We start from the raw sequence: 19,263 nt of genomic DNA, 5'->3' as shown, positions 1-19,263 counted from the left end.
CATCTGTAGAAATTTGCACTGTCTTTGGTGATTATAGCAAATCTCCTCAAACTCCTAATGAAATGTTGCTGCTGTTGTGCCATCGATATGTTGAGCTCAGGATAGATCCTCTGAGATGTTGATATCCAGGAACTTGAAATTGCTCTCTCTCTCCACCATTGATCCCTCCTGAGGACTGGTTTGTGTTCCCCTGTTCTACCCTTCCTGAAGTCCACAATCAGTTTTTTGTCTTACTGATGTTCAGTGCAAGATTGTTGCTGTGACACCACTCAACGAGCTGACATATCTCGCTCCTGTAGCCCTCTCATCTCCATCTGAAATTCTGCCAATAATAGTTGTGTCATCAGAAAATTTGCTGATGGCATTAGAACTGTGCCTAGCCACACATTCATGGATGTAGAGAGGAGAGTGTGGGCTAAGCACACATCCTCGGTGCACCAGAGAGGTAGAGATGTTATTTCTGATCTGCACAGATTGTGGTCTTCTGGCGAGAATGTCAAGATCCACTTGCAGAGAAAGGTACAGAAGAGGCCCAGGTTCTGCAGCTTTTAGATCAGAACTATAGGAATGATTGTGACACAATATTGGTCACAAACATTGTGACACAAATATTAGTATTGTTCAGATGATCCAAGGTAGTGTGAAGAGCCATCTGCTGTAGACTTGAGGTAGCGATAGGCAAATTGCAGTGGGTTCAGATTTTGGATGAGACAGGAGTTGATTCAACCAACCTCTCAAAGCACTTCATCTCTGTAGATGTGAGTGCTACTGGATGGTAGTCATTAAATCAGCTCTTGGGCACTGGTATGATTGTCGCCCTTTGAAGCAGGTGGAAAATTCTGACTGTAGCAATGAGAGATTGCAAATGTCTTTGAACACACCTGCCTGTTGTTGGAGCAGGTTTTTGGAGCCCTATCAGATACTCCATTAAGACCTGTTCCCTTGCAAGTGTTCACTCCCTTGAAAGTCCTTCTGACATTGGCCTCTGAGACAGGGATCACAGGGTTATCAGGTGCTGCAGGGATCCTCGTACTCTCCCTTACAAAGTGAGCACAAAAGGCAGTGAGTTCATCAAGGAGTGGAGCATCACTGCCATGCACGGTAAGTTTTGCTGTGTAAGGAGTAATTGCCTGCAGACCCTGTGAGAGCTAATGTATATCTGATTCCACCTCCAACCTCAACTGGAATTGTTCTTTTGCTATTGAGATAACCTTCCATCTGACGTACCCGTCATCTTGTATTATCCTGGGTGGCCAGACTTGAATGCCACAGATCTAGCCCTCGGCAAGCTATGAATCTCCTGGTTCATCCATGGCTTTTGATTCAGGTATGTACAGTATGTTCTTGTTGGTACACAATCATCAGGTTTTAATGAAGTTGGTGACAACTGTGGTGCACTCATTTGGACTCAAAAATGAATCCTTTAACACAGTCCAGTCCACTGACTCAAAGCAGTCTTGTAAGTGCTCCTGTGCCTCCTTGGCCATACTACTTTGGTCCTCACTACTAGTGCTGTGGTATTCAGTATTTCCAAATGCAGGAGTAGAAGCACAGCCCAATGATCAGACTTTCTGCAAAGGGGATTAGAGGGGACAGAAACACAGAAAACCTACAGCACAATACAGGCCCTTTGGCCCACAAAGTTCTGCTGAACATGTCCCATGAGGTGGCGCGGCATGGTAGCAGCGGCCTTTCAGACCTGGTGTTACTTTAATTTAATTTTCTAATTTAATTTTGAGACAATTTTTGATTAGGGCAATGGATAACAGAGTGACTACCATCGCCAGATACTGCTACAATTGAGATTGCCCATAAACAAACCTTCATGAATATCTGGTTAAATTACGTGACCTTGGCTTGCTTAGGGGATTGGGCCTACAGTTCCCAGAGTCACCTGATGCTGGTGGCCGGAGGTGGGGATGTCGTAAGTGATGTGTGAGGAAGCAGAAGTGAGGCAAGCGGGCAGGGGTCTGTGCCAGGCCAAAAGCAAAGCCTAGCCAGCTGGCTCTCCCGTCCATTCTGCTCTCCAATGTCTGCTCCCTGCACAATAAATTGGACTACATCCAACTCCAACAAAATACTGGGCGGGAGTACGGAGTCTGCTGTGTGTATGTTTTTACTGAGACGTGGCTCACTGATGGAATTTCGGACACCACCGTTCAGCTGGACGGGCTCACCTTGTTCCAAGCAGACGGGGATGCAGCTCTTTCTGGTAAGACCTGTGGTGGTGGTTTGTGTGTTTATATTGACACAGAATGGTGCAAGAACTCTGCTGCTTTCCAGATATTGCTCATCACTAGTGGTGTTTGTGACTGTTAGATGCAGATCATTTTATTTGCCATGGGAATTCACCACTGTCCTCCTAATCAGTGTCTACATTCCCCCCAGTGCTAATGCTAAGGAGGCACTCTGTGAAATTTTTCGGGGCTATTAGCAAACTGCAGAACGCACACACTGATGGGCGCTGGTGATTTTAACCACGCAAACCTTAAGTCAGTGCTCCCCAAATTCCATCAGTATGCAGACTTTGCAACGAGGGGGGAGAACGTGATGGACCCGGTTTACACAAACATCCCCGACGCGTACCCAGCAGAGCCTCACCCCCACCTCGGATACTCAGACCACATCTCTTTTCTTTCTTTTTCAATCTTTTTATTATTGTTATTAATATCAACAAAATACAATTGATACATAGATAATGGGATTACAAACATACACATTTCAACTGCACATGAAAGAATACATAAGCAATGATTACAGTATAAATGAGTATTCCCAAATCATGAACGATACAATATATAAATAAACAAGGCAAACCTAGGTATATCATAATAAGTAATAAAAAAAAACAGAAAAAAGAAGGAAAAAGAATGCAAAAAAACTAATCTAATAGCTATTAAGGAGGGAAAAAGGAAAAAAGAAAAACTGAAAAGAGGGAAAAAAAGGATGTTTATAATGTCTCACAAAAATACAGAATCATCAGTGTCGTCAACTCCGATCCTCTCAACATATATAAAATCAAAACTGGAAAATCAAATAGGCTTGGAACAGGGTCATATTACATCATATGGAGACCATTTATTCAATATTTTCATATCTTTTCAAATTTAATAGAAGTATCAAATACACCACTTCTAATTTTTTCTAAATTTAAACATAACATAGTTTGAGAAAACCAATGAAATGCAGTAGGAGGATTAATTTCCTTCCAGTTCAACAAAATAGATCTTCTAGCCATTAGTGTAAGAAACACAATCATTCGACAGGCGGAAGATGATAAATGAAGTGAGTCCAAAAATTGCGGTAATAGGATGGGGTTGTAAATCAATGTTCAATACCACAGAAATAATATCAAAAATATCTTTCCAATATTTTTTTAAAAGCAGACATGACCAAAACATATGCGTTAAAGATGCTATTTCAGATTGACATCTATCACAAATAGGATTTATATAGGAATAAAAATGAGCCAATTTACCCTTGAACATATGGGCCCTATGTATGACCTTAAACTGTATTAATGAATGTTTATAGATGATGTATTAACTAGCGGGTAATTGAAGAATTCTATCCCAATTCCCAATAGGAATAATAAGGTTAAGCTCTTTCCCAATCATTTTTTGCCTTATAAAGGGGCTCTGAATGTATCTTCATAATTATATTATAAAATTTTGATATAAGCCCTTTTTGAAAGGGGTTTAATTCAAACAAACTCTCCAAAATACCTGAAGACACAAAATTTGGAAAAGTAGGAAGTACAGTATTTAAAAAATTCCTAATCTGTAAGTATCTAAAAAAATGAAGTCTAGGCAAATTATATTTGTTAGATAATTGCTCAAAAGACATAAAACAATTATCCAAAAATAAATCAGAAAATCGTAGTAATCCCTTAGTCTTCCAAGTCGAATAAGCTTGGTCTATAATTGAAGGGTGGAAAAAACAATTGGATACAATAGGAATATTTAAAACAAACTGAGTCAACCCAAAAAATTTCCGAAATTGAAACCATATACGTAAAGTATGTTTAACTATCGGGTTGTCAATTCATTTTGGCAATTTAGAAAGAGCAAAAGGGAGAGAAATCCCCAAAATAGAACCGAGTGCAAAACCTGGTACTGATTTAATTTCCAGGCTCACCCAATGATCCATCCCAATCTTTCAACCAACGTATCAAATATCTAATATTAACTGCCCAATAGTAAAATCTAAAATTAGGCAATGCTAGTCCACCTTCCTTCCTTTGCCTTCTGTAAGTATATTTTACCTAACCTGGGATTTTTATTCTGCCATATGAGGAAATTTTTGAATCAACATTAGTTAAAAAAAAAAGATTTCAGAATAAAAATTGGTACCGCTTGAAAAATATATAAAAGCTTAGGTAGGATTAATGCTATCAAGATGGTTATTTTACCTATCAGAGATAAAGATAATGGTGACCACTTAGTAAACAAGCATTTAATCTGATCAATTAAGGGTACAAAATTAACCTTAAATAAGTCTTTATGGTTTTTTGTAATTTTAATCCCTAAGTAAATAAAAGTCATTAACTAATTTAAAAGGTAAGTTTCCATAGATTGGGACCTGTCTATTTAAAGGAAACAATTCACTCTTATTAAGATTTAATTTATACCCAGAAAAGTCACTAAATTGAGCCAACAATGATAAAACTACAGGAATAGATTTCTCAGGATTAGAAATAAATAATAATAAATTATCTGCATACAAAGATAACTTATGAATATCTGTTCCACGATTAATACCAAGAATATCCTGTGATTCTCTGATAGCAATTGCCAAGGGTTCTAAAGCAATATTAAATAATAGTGGGCTAAGAGGACAGCCATGTCTAGTGCTCCGAAATAAACGAAAAAAGGGAGATCTTTGATTATTAGTAAACACCGAGGCTACTGGAGTATGATAAATCAGTTTAATCCAGGAAATAAATGTCAGACTAAAATTAAACTTCTCCAACACATTAGATAAGTATGGCCATTCAACTCTGTCAAATGCTTTCTCTGCATCTAATGAAATAACACATTCTGAAATATTATGTGAAGGAGTATACACAATATTCAATAACCTAACATTAAAAAAGAATAACAATTTTTAATAAAACCGGTTTGATCTTCTGAAATAATTTGGGGTAATACCTTCTCCAATCTGGATGCAAGTAACTTGGAAAAAATCTTGGAATCTACATTCAATAAGGATATTGGTCTATAGGATGCACAATCAGTAGGGTCTTTATCTTTCTTCAATATTAAAGAAATGGAAGCTCTATAAAAATGTGGCATATTGCCCTATCTAACTGCTTCTTCAATAACCAAGGAGAGAGAGTAGCAGAAAAACATTTTTAAAAATTCTGCTATATACCCATCCAGACCAGGTGCTTTCCTTGAGTTCATGGAAGAAATAACTCCTTTGATTTCTACATCAGTTATAGGAGTTTCCAATAATGAAAGATCATCTGGTGATAATTTTGGGTAATTCAATTTCCCAAGAAAATCACACATGGTACCACAATCCTGAGGAAATTCAGAATGATACAGGGAAGTATAAAAATCTTGAAATGATTTATTTATCTCATGGTTAACTGTCAAATCCCCATTTTGCTGACGGATCTTAGTAATTTGACGTTTAACCAAAGCATTCTTCAATTGACTAGCTAGCAGTTTACCCGATTTATCACTATGTATATAAAAATCAGATCTGGACTTCATCAGTTGATTTTCAATCGAAGATGTAAGTAATAAACTATATTCTGTTTGAAGTTCAACCCTTTGCTTGTAAAGCTCCTTACTAGGAGTAACTAAATATTTCTTGTCAATCTCTTTGTTTTTATCAACCAATAAAAGAGCTTCCTCCTTTATGTGTTTTCTCAGACCAATAGAGTATGAGATAATCTGTCCACGTATATATGCTTTAAAAGTGTCCCAAAGTGTTCCGTAAGAAATATCTTCCGTGGAGTTGGTTGAAAAGAAGTCGTCGATCTGTTCATTCATAAATTTAATAAAGTCCGGATCTTGCAATAAGGTAGAGCCAAATCGCCATTGTCTAGCATTAGGAACTGTATCCATAAATTTAATAGAAAGTTTTAATGGAGCATGGTCAGAAATAGCTATACTATCATAATCACAACCATTTACCAAAGGAATCAAACAAGAGTCAATAAAAAAAATAATCAATTCTCGAATAAGAATGATAAACATGTGAGAAAAAAGAAAACTCCTTGTCCTTAGGATGCCGAAATCTCCAAATATCAAAAACTCCATTATCAGTCATGAAAGAGTTGATACAAGTGGCCGACTTATTGGGTAAAGTCTGAGTAGATCTAGATTTGTCCATCAAAGGATTTAAACAACAATTAAGATCACCACCCATTATCAACTTGTATTCATTTAGATTAGGTAAAGAAGTAAATAAGGACTTAAAAATCAGGACAATCCACATTTGGAGCATAAACATTAACCATAGCAACCTTTTTATTACAAAGTAAGCCCGTAATTAACAGAAATCTACCATTCGGATCCGAAAAGATATCATGTTGGACAAATGCAATAGAGGAGTCAATAAAAATTGAAACTCCCTTTACTTTGGCATTCGAATTCAAATGGTACTGTTGACCCTGCCAAAACCTAAAAAAGCGATAATTATCCTCCTTCCTCACATGATATGAGCATTAAGTCTTTGAAATACTTTGAAAATCTTCTTTCGTTTAATCGGATGGTTTAAACCATTAGTATTCCAAGACACAGAATTAATGGTCTGAGCCATATTTCTAAAATCAACCCTTTGGTATAAAAAGGGTTATAAACTCATGCACCTGGAAGAGGAACAAAAATAAAGAGTGGACCCTTAAGTGATGACATCATAGACATATTTGTAGTTCAAAAACAGCCCAAATGAAAAAACTAAAACCAACTGGAAAAGGAAATATAGAGTTAGAAAAAAGACCACCCCCCACCCCCTCAAGAGAGAGAAAAAAAACCAACAGCCAAAAACAGGCTGGGAAAAGGAAAACATGAAACTAATTCTACCCCCATATCAGCAGAAGACCACTCCGTATATAAAGGATATACAAAATAAAATCCACCCAAACTTTAAAAATTATGATCACTATACTGAAAAACAAACCTTAATATACTTGGTTGTAAAAAAAACCGAAAAGAATATAATCACTAAGAACTTATAAATCAGTTTATAACCCAAACAAACCAAAAAATATTTAGACTGTGATAAGCGATGCATTGTAGGAAGAAGATGAGAGAAAAAAAATAACGCCATCTTAAAAAAACAACCAAAAATATTTTTCCAAAAAACCACCATCTTAGTAAAAAAAAATTCACCTTCGAAGGGTTAAAAATACACCTTCGAAGGAACAAAAATAATAGTCATCAATATAGTATAATGGTTAAAGTGTGTAAAACAAACTGTTTAATATGACGAAAGAACACTTTAACTTGAATATAAAGTGTAGAGTAAACCTACACCAATAGCCAGAAACAAAATCTGGTTTGAGGAATCAAAAACCATCTTACACGATCAAAAACCCTCATTTGTTAGGAATGAGATTCCGTAACAGTAGGGAAGTTCTCATTTAGAAAACTTCTCGCTTCAGATGTAGAAAGGAAAACCCGCATGGAGCATATGGCGGCGAGATTCTGAGCTTCGCAGGGTATAAGAGCGCAGGTTTTAGATTTTTCTCATAACATTCGGACATCAGAGGTTTAAAAAGAAGCCTTGCCTTCATTACTTCTGGACTAAAATCTACTAAGCGGAAATTGTGATCCTGAAATCTACACAAACGCGCACTTTTACAGTGAAATTTGACACCAAACATGTCGCTTGTTTTCGGTAGATGTGTCCTGTGCATGCACAGGAGGAGGAGATTCGCCGAAATCTCCCATTCGTTGTGGATAGAAATTTTCAAAAACGCTTAGTGTGGATGCCTATCATTTTTACACAGAACTGGCGTTTTCAAAATTATCCAGTCTAGTGTGGATGTAGCCTGTCTATAATCTTCACTTTTAATCACTACTGCTATTTTGTGTTCCTTGCAAGCGTGTTAATTGTTTTCTTTTATAATTGATATGTGCTGCGAAAAGTAAGATGTAGCACTAAGCCCATAGAAACCCTTTGCAAACAGCCCTTTACAATTACTATAGTACTCCGACAATTACCCCCTTATACCAATTGTTTTTGATTAAACCTACCAATGAACCTCAGTGTGCAATGTGAGATCTTATCCAGGCTTATCTGTTGCAATGTAGGCCTCCTAGAGAAATTTTTAAAATTATGATGGACAGGGAGCCGGTGTAGTAAGCATGGGGCTGACGTATGAGTAGGGTGGTGCAAGGTGGGATGTGGGCAGCAAAGTTTTAGTGAAAGTTCGTGTGTAGAAAGTGGAATGCTGGCTGGAAAGGTATTAGAATTGGAGCAACAAAAATCCATATGCTATAAGACATTGAACTGTCTCACGCTGGAGATATGCAGAGTCCTGGTTATGACATTAGGTGGAATGTGACACCCTCCTTCCAGCTTCTGTTTCCAGGTTAGGGGTTGTAATTGTTGGAACATCTTCCTCAAGTTGTGAACATGTGACTTGTTCAGTTGGAGAGGCCTTGTACAAGTTTTTTTTTCTTTTTGGAAGACTAGCAGGGTGGATTTTTCAGCTGCTGCAGGCATGTCAGATTTTCAGTTTGCTGCTTACTGAAGGCCCATAGGGATGAAATCATTGCTGTAACCTGCGGGGATGGACCCAGATTGAAGTTTGTGTATTCATTTTTGCCTGTGCTGGCTTCTGACCTTTCAACCTTTAGGTGGCTAATGTTTCAACTTGTCTAGTACAGGAAGCTAACTGAGGAGATGACCAAGATGTTAGAAAAGGTGGTGGGGTGATACTGGCTGCAGTTAATGGCATAAATGGACTCTAGAACTGGGTTTTGCCATAGGCAGCCTCTGGGGTAGGAATCATCTAGATACCAAAGTGCATCAGGGATGAAGGAACCCGGCTGCCTTGGGCAATTGGATATTTGAAAATAGGAACCTGTGTCCAGTATTGTTAACTTATTGATGGGGAAACTTCTGTGAACGTAGAGTGTTTAAAGCTATGTGAGTTTGCATTTCATGTGGTAATAAGTTGTGCTAAATAGGGTCAATCTGTGAACTCAAAACTAGGTGTCAATGAATTTCTGTGGGCTATCAGCAGCAGCAGAAATGTATTAAGCTGCAATCGGTGATCATGGGCCCAGAATATCCCTTGCTTCACCATTGGTATTGACCTAGGGAACTGACCCTGACAGCATAAAACACTTTTAATGAAAGGTTAGGCCTTTAATGCAGCTGTGATTCTCTCTTCACAGATGCTTCCTGACAGCCTGAGTGTTTCCAGCAACTGTATTAACTTTGGGTAATCATTTTGATATTTTGGATGCAACATTCTGTGTTTTATCTGATGGAACTGTAGATCACTGAAAGAAAGAGGAAGATCCTATGGAAAAGAAACTCTCAAACTGGGGAAAAGAAAAATGTGTAAGTCATTTGGTGTTCCTTAGTGCTGTTTGAGAAGTTCTATTATGAGTGTAGAGGGAAAACAAAATAACTGGTAAAAATGTTTACTTAATTGAATGTGACAAAAGCAAAGGAGTATTTGTATATTATCTGCAACTCCAGATATTACAGTCGGCCCTCCTTATCCGCAGATTCTGTATGCGCGGATTCAACCAACTGCGAATCGGAAAAACCCAGAAGTTCTCTCTCTCCAGCACTTGTTGCTTGAGCATGTACAGACTATTTTTTTCTTGTCATTATTCCCTAAACAATACAACTATTTACATAGCATTTACATTGTATTAGGTATTATAAGTAATCTAGAAATGACTTAAAAGTACAGGCAGTCCCTGGGTTATGAATGAGTTCCACTCCTGAGTCCGTCTTTAAATCGGATTTGAAGTTGGAACAGGTACATCCAATATTATTTAGCATCAGTTAGTCAAATGTTTTTCTTAGTTATATAGTACATATTTTACATTTCTATGCATATAAAACACTTAAGAGATGTATTTCAATAATTTAACCACTGCGTTGCTTAGTAATAATTGTAGCTTTCATCGGGGCAGGGCCTTTCACATGCTCCATTAAAATTGTTCCGATCATTGACTGACTGTAGCCTAATACTTTTCCAATGACCGATGACATTTCACCTCTTTCCAATCGCTTTATTACTTCCACAATCGCGATCGTGATTATTTTTGTGAACAGAATCACAGTGGATTCAGAGCTGCACTGCCAGGTCCTAATGTCCACCGCAAAGAGCCATGTTAAGTAAAGTCCGGGGTCCCGCTGGGTCCTAAAGACCACCACACCGATGTATGTTAAATAAGGGACTTGAGCATCTGCGAATTTTAGTATCCGCGGGGGGGTCCTAGAACCAATCCCCCGCGAATAAGGAGTGCCGACTGTATTAGGTGTAAGGTATCTAGGTTTGAAAGGTGCTAAGTATATGCAAGTCTTTTACAGTCTAATGCAGGAAAATTAGCAGAAACTTTGATTTGCATGTGCCGTCAGTATAAACTACATAAAAGAAAATGGATTTGGATGAAATCTGTACTTAGACAAGAAGAAAAACTGGAGAATTTCCAATGTCTTCTGTTTACTTTTCATCTACTATTGACCATTTTGTCTTGAGCAATTACTGAATCCTTGACTACTAAATCTATTCTCTTCCCCGCAGTACTTAGAGACGGTTAATATTTCTGAATTGTATCAAAATATGATTTAAGTCCAATAAAAATAATGCTGGCAGAACTCACCAGGCCAGACAGCATCTATGGGAGGAGGTAGTGATAACGTTTTGGGCTGAAACCCTTCATCAGGATTTAAGTCCAGTTGTTTTCACAGCAAAGTGAGGCAGTTTATTGGTGTCTAGGTTGCTGTTGTCACTTCTCCTTTAAACCTGTGTTAGGACTTTGCTGATTAGACCATGTTTGGTTTCATTCATAGTTCCACTGCTGATAGAGTGACTGGATCATAATATCTAACTTCCCTTTCCTCCAGGTGATTAACCCATGTAGGGCAGCTTAGTGATGCAGCAGTTAGCTGTGTTTTCTCAGAGTTTTAGTGATCAGGTTTCCATTCTGACCTTCAATGTTGCCTTTGTAGAGTTTGAACATTCTCCAAATGCAAGGAACCAAGAAGTTGGCTCCGTAGAACCCCCACTGATAATGGCCTTCCAATAGCAAAGCCATAATCCCTTCATGTCACAAAGCCAATTATTGGATCCACATTCTCACTGTTTTCTAGGTATTCCAATTTCCTCTCATCATCCAAACTTCCAAAGCAAATGTCCCCAGCCTCAGCAACATCTAGCTTTCCATTCCATACAGTCAACTCTTGAATCTCATCTGCACCTTTGTTGTTGTCTGACATAGAGCTGTAGATTGTTCTCAAATGGTGATCTGTTGAGTTTTGTATGCAGTTCTAATATAATCTATCCCCCCAGCTCTTGTATTCTGTGCCCTGACAAAAGGAATGCTTTATATTTTATAACCACCTGAGCTGTTAATTTTCAAGGATCATTGGACATGCATTTGAAGGTCCCCTTTTCACTACAGCATTCAGTACCTTCCATTTATTGAATCTTCTCTGATTTGTTGTACCTTCAGGTACAATACATAACAAAAGGAGTTAAGTATAGGAGCAAAGAGGTCCTTCTGCAGTTGTACAGGGCCCTGGTGAGACCACACCTGGAGTACTGTGTTCAGTTTTGGTCTCCAAATTTGAGGAAGGACATTCTTACTGTTGAGGGAGTGCAGCGTAGGTTCACGAGGTTAATTCCTGGGATGGCGGGACTGTCATATCTTGAAAGATTGGAGCTACTGGGCTTGTATACACTGGAATTTAGAAGGATGAGAGGGGATCTGATTGAAACATATAAGATTATTAAGGGATAGACATGCTAGAGGCAGGAACCATTCTCCCAATGTTGGGGGAGTCCAGATCCAGAGGCCACAGTTTAAGAATAAGGGGTAGGCCATTTAGAATGGAGTTGAGGAAAAACTTTTTCACCCAGAGAGCTGTGGATCTGTGGAATGTTCTGTCTCAGAAGGCAGTGGAGGCCAATTCTCTGGATGCTTTCAAAAAAAAAGAGTTAGATAGAGCTCTTAAAGATAGTGGAGTCGAGGGATATGGAGAGAAGGCAGGAACAGGGTACTGATTGTGGATGATCAGCCATGATCACATTGAAGGGCAGTGCTGGCTCAAAGGGCCAAATGGCCTACTCCTGCATCTATTGTCTAATACTTCCCATTTTTCTGGATTAAATTCCATTTGCCATTGTTCAGATCATCAATATCCTGACAATTTAAAAACTTTTCTCCTGTCAACAATATGACCATTTTCCCTATATTATTTACCGGCCTCTTGATAATTATTCATTAAATTTACTCCCATTTGTCAATGTATCCCATAAAACACGCGTGGCCAAGTACTAAGCATGTGAAACCTCCCAGATAACAGTCTTCCATTGCAAAGGCTTTTCTTTTTCATGTCACTAAGGCAATTTTGGATTGACTTCAATATTAATCCTACTTTCATTTATTAGTTTCACTAGAATCTTTAAGGTAACATCAAAATTCAAATTCATTATTGGAGTACATATATGTCACCACATACAACCCTGAGATTCTATCTGTTTTCTGTGGGCACACTTAGCAAATCTATAGAATAATAACTGTAAACAGGATTAATGAACAACAAACTGTGCAAATGTAAATAAATAATGAGCATGAAATATCAAAATAAGAGTCCTTAAAGTGAGACCATTAGTGTGGGAACACTAGAAATAGAATCTGTATAGTTATCCCCTTTTGTTCAAGAGCCTGCTGGCTGAGGGGTAGTAACTGTTCATGAATCTGGTGGTGTGAGTCTTCATGTGCTTGTACCTTCTGCCTGATGGCAGTAGCAAGAAAAGAGCACGGCCTGGGTGGGGAAGATTGTCGATGGATGCTGACTTTATATGGAAACTTTTCATGTAGATGTGCTCAATGGTTGGGATGGTTTTACCTGTGATGTGGGCCGAATCCATTATCTTTTGTAGGATTTTTCGCTCAAAGGCATTGGTGTTCCCAAACCACATCAGGGTCTATGTTCACCTTTTCAAATTCTTCCAAGTGCACTAAGTTACATTTGAGAACTATTGGTTAATTGTCAAATGATATTTGTGTTATCCTGTCTTTCTGCATCCTGGAAATGAGGCCCACCTCTGAGGTCCCTAAGCAAAAGAGAATGATGGGGACTTCTAATCATTTTAAGTTTTGATATTTTGAAGAATCTCTGAAAAGACTTGAAAAAAATCCATCTACTGGTGTTTCCCTAAACTCTGTAATATTTTCATCTACTTTTCAGAAAAACTGCAGCAAGTAAGGGAAGGAGCAGAAGCAAGAAAGTAATGGTATGATGTAATTTGTACTGAGTTTGTGATGTTGAAATTATTGGTTTTTATTGTCAAATGTACCAATATAGAGTAAATTCTGTCCAGTAAATGTTGTCCAGTCAGTTTATACCATGCCTAAGTACGTTAGGTGTTTAATAAAGGCTTCTTAGCAAATGCTCTCCATTACAGGCCAATTGAATAGAGGAGCAGGGAGACCATATGAAGTATGAATCACTGATTAACATAGCTATCAAGCATATAACCAGATTACAGGGAGCATGTGATATCAAGGAAAATAGAATGCTGAAAATAGTGTAGCAGTAACAGATAAGTGCAGTTTGTTAACCTACTGTTGTAGACAACTGTGGCTTATTGTATCATGGTCTTCCCAAAAGTTGAAATCATCTTTCCTATGCAGTTTGCAGATGTGATGTATTGCATAGCTATTTCATGAATGCAGAGGCAGTAAATCTGTACATTTAATTTTTTTAGAAAATGACAAAGGGTTAAATGCTAACTGTTGAATCTTATTGAAAATTTTACGAAAAGTTTTGTAGAGTTCCACATTTGCTTATTGAAATTGTCTAATTTGATATTTTCTTCAACTGAAAGACATGCAGAGGCAGGAATGGAACATGGGAGAATTTTAGTCCATAAAATGATGGGAATAGAGGCATATTTGGATGAAGTTTGAGCTACTATTTACACTATTTTGTTAAACTAATGCATGTTTACCTCTGTGCTTTGGTCATCAGTTTGTAACAAGTTGGTGTTTGTAGTCAGATTCTGAGTTTAAGATTTGTCTATTGACTATGATAGTATGATGTTGTGGATATAATATGAAACCTTTTTTTTTTACTGGTTGTCTCTAGAGATGCAGCTCATTAGCCCCTCACTAACGGCCACCAGACTCCGCTGTGAGAAAACCACCATTCTCACCAAACCAATGAGGTTGGGATGTTTTGCCCATCCAAGCTCTGATTTGTGTGAATGCTGTGTAATTTCTTGCTCCCATGCAATTCCTCGTCGGCAAGAAATAACAGACTGTACACTGCATACAATTATTAAGGAAGTGTATTTAAGAATGTTAACGTAACCAAACAGTTCTTAAGGAAAAGGGGGGGAACAAAAGGACCCATCATAATTACAGTCAAATGTGCACATAAGTTGGAGCTCATCTTGAAGTTGTCTTTAACTCGCATGCTGGACTCTTGGTCTGCATGAAAGCACACCACCTTCTGAATGTTGCTCGAAATCTATCTCAAACAAATGGGCTTTCCCACGGAAGAATTGGTCCTTCCTCCCTAAAACCATTCATCTGAATAAATCTCCATGTGCATCAGGGACCACATCCTCAGCCATCTTTTCTCCTATTCTCTCTCAGCTCCCACCAAAAAGACCTCGACCCACTCAGGTAACGTCTGTTGCAAAAATCTCTTTGCCCAGAATTCTCTAGAACCTGCTCTAATTCCACCATATTGATTGGCTGGCACCACATTCCTAAGTTGAACAACAGAGCCCCTTATCTTAGCTCAAACTTAAACAGGCTGAAAACAGAACAGACTGCTCTTGTGGAACTGCTGAAATGAAATGCCTGCAGCGTAGCAGTGACAATCTTAACCAGGGTGTAGCAAGTGGATACAGCATACATCCCATTTTATTTGGGAACTCAAGGCCGCAGTGTGTAGGAAGTTTTGCCAGTTACTCGATAAGACCATATGTGTAGAATTCTGCCATTTGGCAAAATTTGCTCCATTGAGTCTGCTTGGCCATTCCATCATGACTGATTTGCTTTCCCTCCCAACCTCAGCCTTTCCCTGTTACCTTTGACACCCTTACTAATCAACCTCCATAGCTACCTGTGGTGATGAATTACACAGATTCATTACCCTCTGGCTAATGAAATTCCTGACTTGAGCTCTGGAGCTTAAGAAATAATTGATGTGACTTTTGGGAAAATGGAATGTTACCTTGAGTGTGTGTGGTCAGGAGCTTGGGGAATAACTGCCAGGGAAGGAAGATTCAGTTAATATGGGTATCTCCCAATCCAGTGGTACTTGATAATTGGTCCTAGTGTGAATGCCAGAGGTCTTGAGTAATGATCCAAAGACAAGTTCAAGTCCTGTTCATATTAATGAAAAATTTCAAAGTACATTTTCTTCTTACTGACAGCCACAAAACAAAGAAATCCAATAGAACTCATTAAAAAGACTGTCAAACACCCAATGTGCAGGGGAAAAAAGCCATACAAACAATAAAAGTAAGCAAATAACAAAGAACTGAAATTCATGAAAGTGAGTCCACAGCCATGAAGACAGTCACAGCTGATTGAGGAACCTGTTAACTGCAGGCCTCAGCCTCAGTTCAGTGCAGAGATGAGTAAACCTCGAGCATTGAACTGAACTGTCCCTCTCCTCTGGCACCAACACCAAAATTTTCAATCTGGACCAGTGTTTAAATAGGCCAAACAGCGGGTCATTCCTTAGTCTGGGACCCAGGCCCTACCACATCAATATGCCTTTAGGTCTGAGCCCCGCCGCCTCGATTTGGCCCATAACCAACCTTTTCAATCTGGCCTGACATGTAAATTGGTCAAATGTAGGCTTGTTCCTTGTTAGTGAGGCTGGGGCCCGCTGCCTTGGATATGTCTCACCTCAGATCTGCCATCTCCAATTGGCTCCAAGCACACTCCAGCAATAGCCAAACATTTACTTGTTCCCTGTTGTTAAGTCTGGGTTCTGCTGCTTTGATTCAACCAAAACGCACTATGCTGCAACCGTTCTATACCTTTGGGACTTCAGTTCACAATGCAAAAATGCTAGGTTGTATAAGCAGTTCAAAAGTTGAGCTCCGAAAGGGAAGTTACAGGCTACTGATTGCAGTGAACATTTCGTAGAACAAGTGTGATAAAGTAATCAGTAGTTTTGCTTGCTGTCAGTAAGTCATTACTGTGTTCTGTTGGTGCCATCTTAAACTGGAAGAACATTTAATTTAAATTGAATAAGTAAATAAAACCTAATGCCTTGTATCTTGCAAAACAAAATCAATAAATCAGTTTTTCTAATAGCCTAAAGAAATGAAAGTCTACCTCAGGCCCAAAGTAATGTGCTAACATACAACTGCACTCAACTAAACAAAAATTGATCTAGCAATGTGTTGTTCCACCAAACTGATAGTGCATGGCATGGTGAAAATGAAGCTAAAGGGACCATGACATTGAATTAATTCAGACCAAGCCACACCCAATTTCTCCTCTGATAAGAAACTACATCTGACCTGTGTGGCTGGTCCATCTGAGTTTGTCAATCATGACAGCCTGAAATTGAAGATGATTGCATTGGAGTTGGTAATATCTTTGAATGTCAAAGTTAGGTGATTAGACTATCATTGGAGATCCAATTTCTGGCATTGGAGTAGAATCTAAGAGTGAATTGCCACTTCCCACCCCAATCTTGCCTTGTCCTTGTTACATTCAGGTATGGACTGCTTCATCTTTTGAGGAGTTGAACATTATGCAAGCATCTGTTATGACCTACTGATGAAAAGAAGGTTGTAGCTGTAAGTGGTTATGGTCTTGAGGAACCCTTACAGTGCTTTACTGGGCCTGGAATGATAAACCTTCAACCTGCACAACAATTTTTTGTGCAAGGTATTATTCCACTAGAATGTTTATTTTCCCCTTGAAACCTATTGATTTTAGTTTACTAAAGTGCCTTGATAGAAAGGGAAGTCGCTGACTCTAGCATTCAACTCTTTTGATCAAGTTGGGACCAAGGCTGTGAATCTGGATCAGAGTGAAACCCAAAATGGATATCAGTGGGTGGGTTTATGGGTAAGTGTTGTATAAGGCCATTGTCAAGGACAGCTTCTATCATGTTGATGCTATTGTGCCATAATTTTGGACAGGATTTGTACTTTTCTGAATAGGATCAACCCAAGTAAACTCCCACATAGTCTGTTTGAATTGATGCATGTATTGGAACTATACTGCAATAACTCAGTTTATTCTGGAGTGCATGTTTTCAGTACAAGAACTTGGATGTTTCTTGATCCCATAACCTTTGCTTTATCAAGAGGTCTCAGTTTTTAATATCACAAGGGATGATTTGAATTGAATTTGTGATGGTGAGGATTTTGATGGTGGAAATGGGATGAAGGAGACAGTGGAGGGTATCTATTTGGCACTACTGACTATTTGTAAATACTTCACCCTCATATTACTATATGCTGTTCTTATCATCTTTGAGGGTATGGATATTCTTGGAGCTTCCTCCAATTATCTATTGAAGAATAGTTTCTATTTCTATCTATTCTTGATTTTAAATTCCTCCATTATATCTCCTTTCAACTTTCTGCATGCAAAAGGTTCTTCTTGAATAATCTGGTGAAACTGAAATCCCTGAACCCTATAATTACACCAATAACCACTTTTCAATATTTAGAAGCCCTGTACTTTCAGAAGTGTAGCAACTACATCACATGCTCCAGTTTTGCATTGATATACCAGAAGGGGTTTTGATCTAATACAGGGCTTCCCAACTTTATTTTTATCCCATAAAATCTTACCAGTAACCAAGGTGTCCATGAATCCCAGGCTGGGAACCCCTGATCTAATAGTTTGTACTTAGACTAGAAATATTCCAGGTTATTTAAATTTGTCATTTCTGCAGCAGGATATGAATTTGAGTTGTTTGTCCATGCCTCTTTCAAGAGTCCAATAATTTACCTACCATGTTAATAATCTGAGCAGCTCTTGGCCCTCTTTAATTATGTGCCATGGTGTTTTCTACAGATTGGATAAGATATCTGGTTACAGATAAATAATTATAACAATGTCCCATTGAGGGTCACTGAACTCATGCTGGAGCATTTTGAGGCGTATTCCTAATTAACTATCAGTCTTGTAACATTAGCTCAGAAAAAGTGATCAGAAGAAGATTTTCACGGAAGATTCGTGTAGTGAAGGCTCTGAGCACAGTTGGCTGTCAATGCCCCAAAAGAAAGATTTCCCTCGTATTGCAGACTACAGCAAACAGAAGAAAAGGAAGTCATCTGTCCTAAGAGGTTTGTCTGATTATTAGCTAACCTTTTGTGCACTTTGGTACATCCTTGTTTGCAAAGCTGATGCTTTGTTTTTCTTTCTGTCCACAAGTTTTACCACTGTTTCTTGAATCTAGTGAAGGCAAGGAGCAGAAAGAAAGAGAGGTATGGAAACAATTGCCTTATTTTTTAATTGGTACTTTTCCTGAAAGAAATTGAAGGGTTTCCTTACCCTGGTCCTCCAATTGCCATCAAAGTATTGATAGAGCAGTTGACTTATTATACAGAGATAACATCTGGAGGATGGCATTTGCTTTGATTCAATGTCACTGATTTCTTTCATGCGTGAGTACTCCTAGTTTGTTCAGGAGTTAGTAGTATTTACAGAAGTAGCATCATCTAGGATAGTGGTCACCAACCTTTTTAAGCCCAAGATCCCCTACCTCGGCCTTAGTGAAAGGCAAGATCGACCTACTAAAACGTTTAAAATAAAAACAGCTCAGATTGTACTTCCAACATCAGGCCCTTTATTTGGGCTAATTGTATTTTAATTACATAAAAAGCTTTTATCGAACTTTCAAATTAATCCAAACAAGAAAACACTAATTAGCATATCGAACAGTCCATAGTGGCATCAAGCTCATCCAATAACGCCTTGAATAAGCGGTGTTGAAGCGCTTTTGCTCAAATCAAATTTATCAGTTTGACCACCAGTTACATGAGAAAAGTCCACGACCTTCCCAGCCAAGGCCTCCTGATGAATCACACAGTGATAATCCAGGAAGTCGGGA

The 19,263-nt window shown here is 38.4% G+C and overlaps 1 protein-coding gene across 1 annotated transcript in view; it reads left to right on the top strand.

Moving 5' to 3' along the window:
• The window catches only part of sycp2l (synaptonemal complex protein 2-like), an 84,919-nt gene that overhangs the window by 44,587 nt on the left and 21,069 nt on the right, over window positions 1-19,263 (top strand). The window contains exons 16-17 of the mRNA XM_059945752.1: window positions 18,351-18,496; window positions 18,585-18,637. Coding sequence (XP_059801735.1) covers window positions 18,351-18,496; window positions 18,585-18,637 — 199 coding nt within the window. The remainder of the gene's footprint in view (window positions 1-18,350; window positions 18,497-18,584; window positions 18,638-19,263) is intronic.

The sequence above is a fragment of the Hypanus sabinus genome, chromosome 20 (genome assembly GCF_030144855.1).
Source record: "Hypanus sabinus isolate sHypSab1 chromosome 20, sHypSab1.hap1, whole genome shotgun sequence".
Taxonomy (NCBI): domain Eukaryota; kingdom Metazoa; phylum Chordata; class Chondrichthyes; order Myliobatiformes; family Dasyatidae; genus Hypanus; species Hypanus sabinus.
This window is presented reverse-complemented; position numbering and strand designations above follow the sequence as displayed.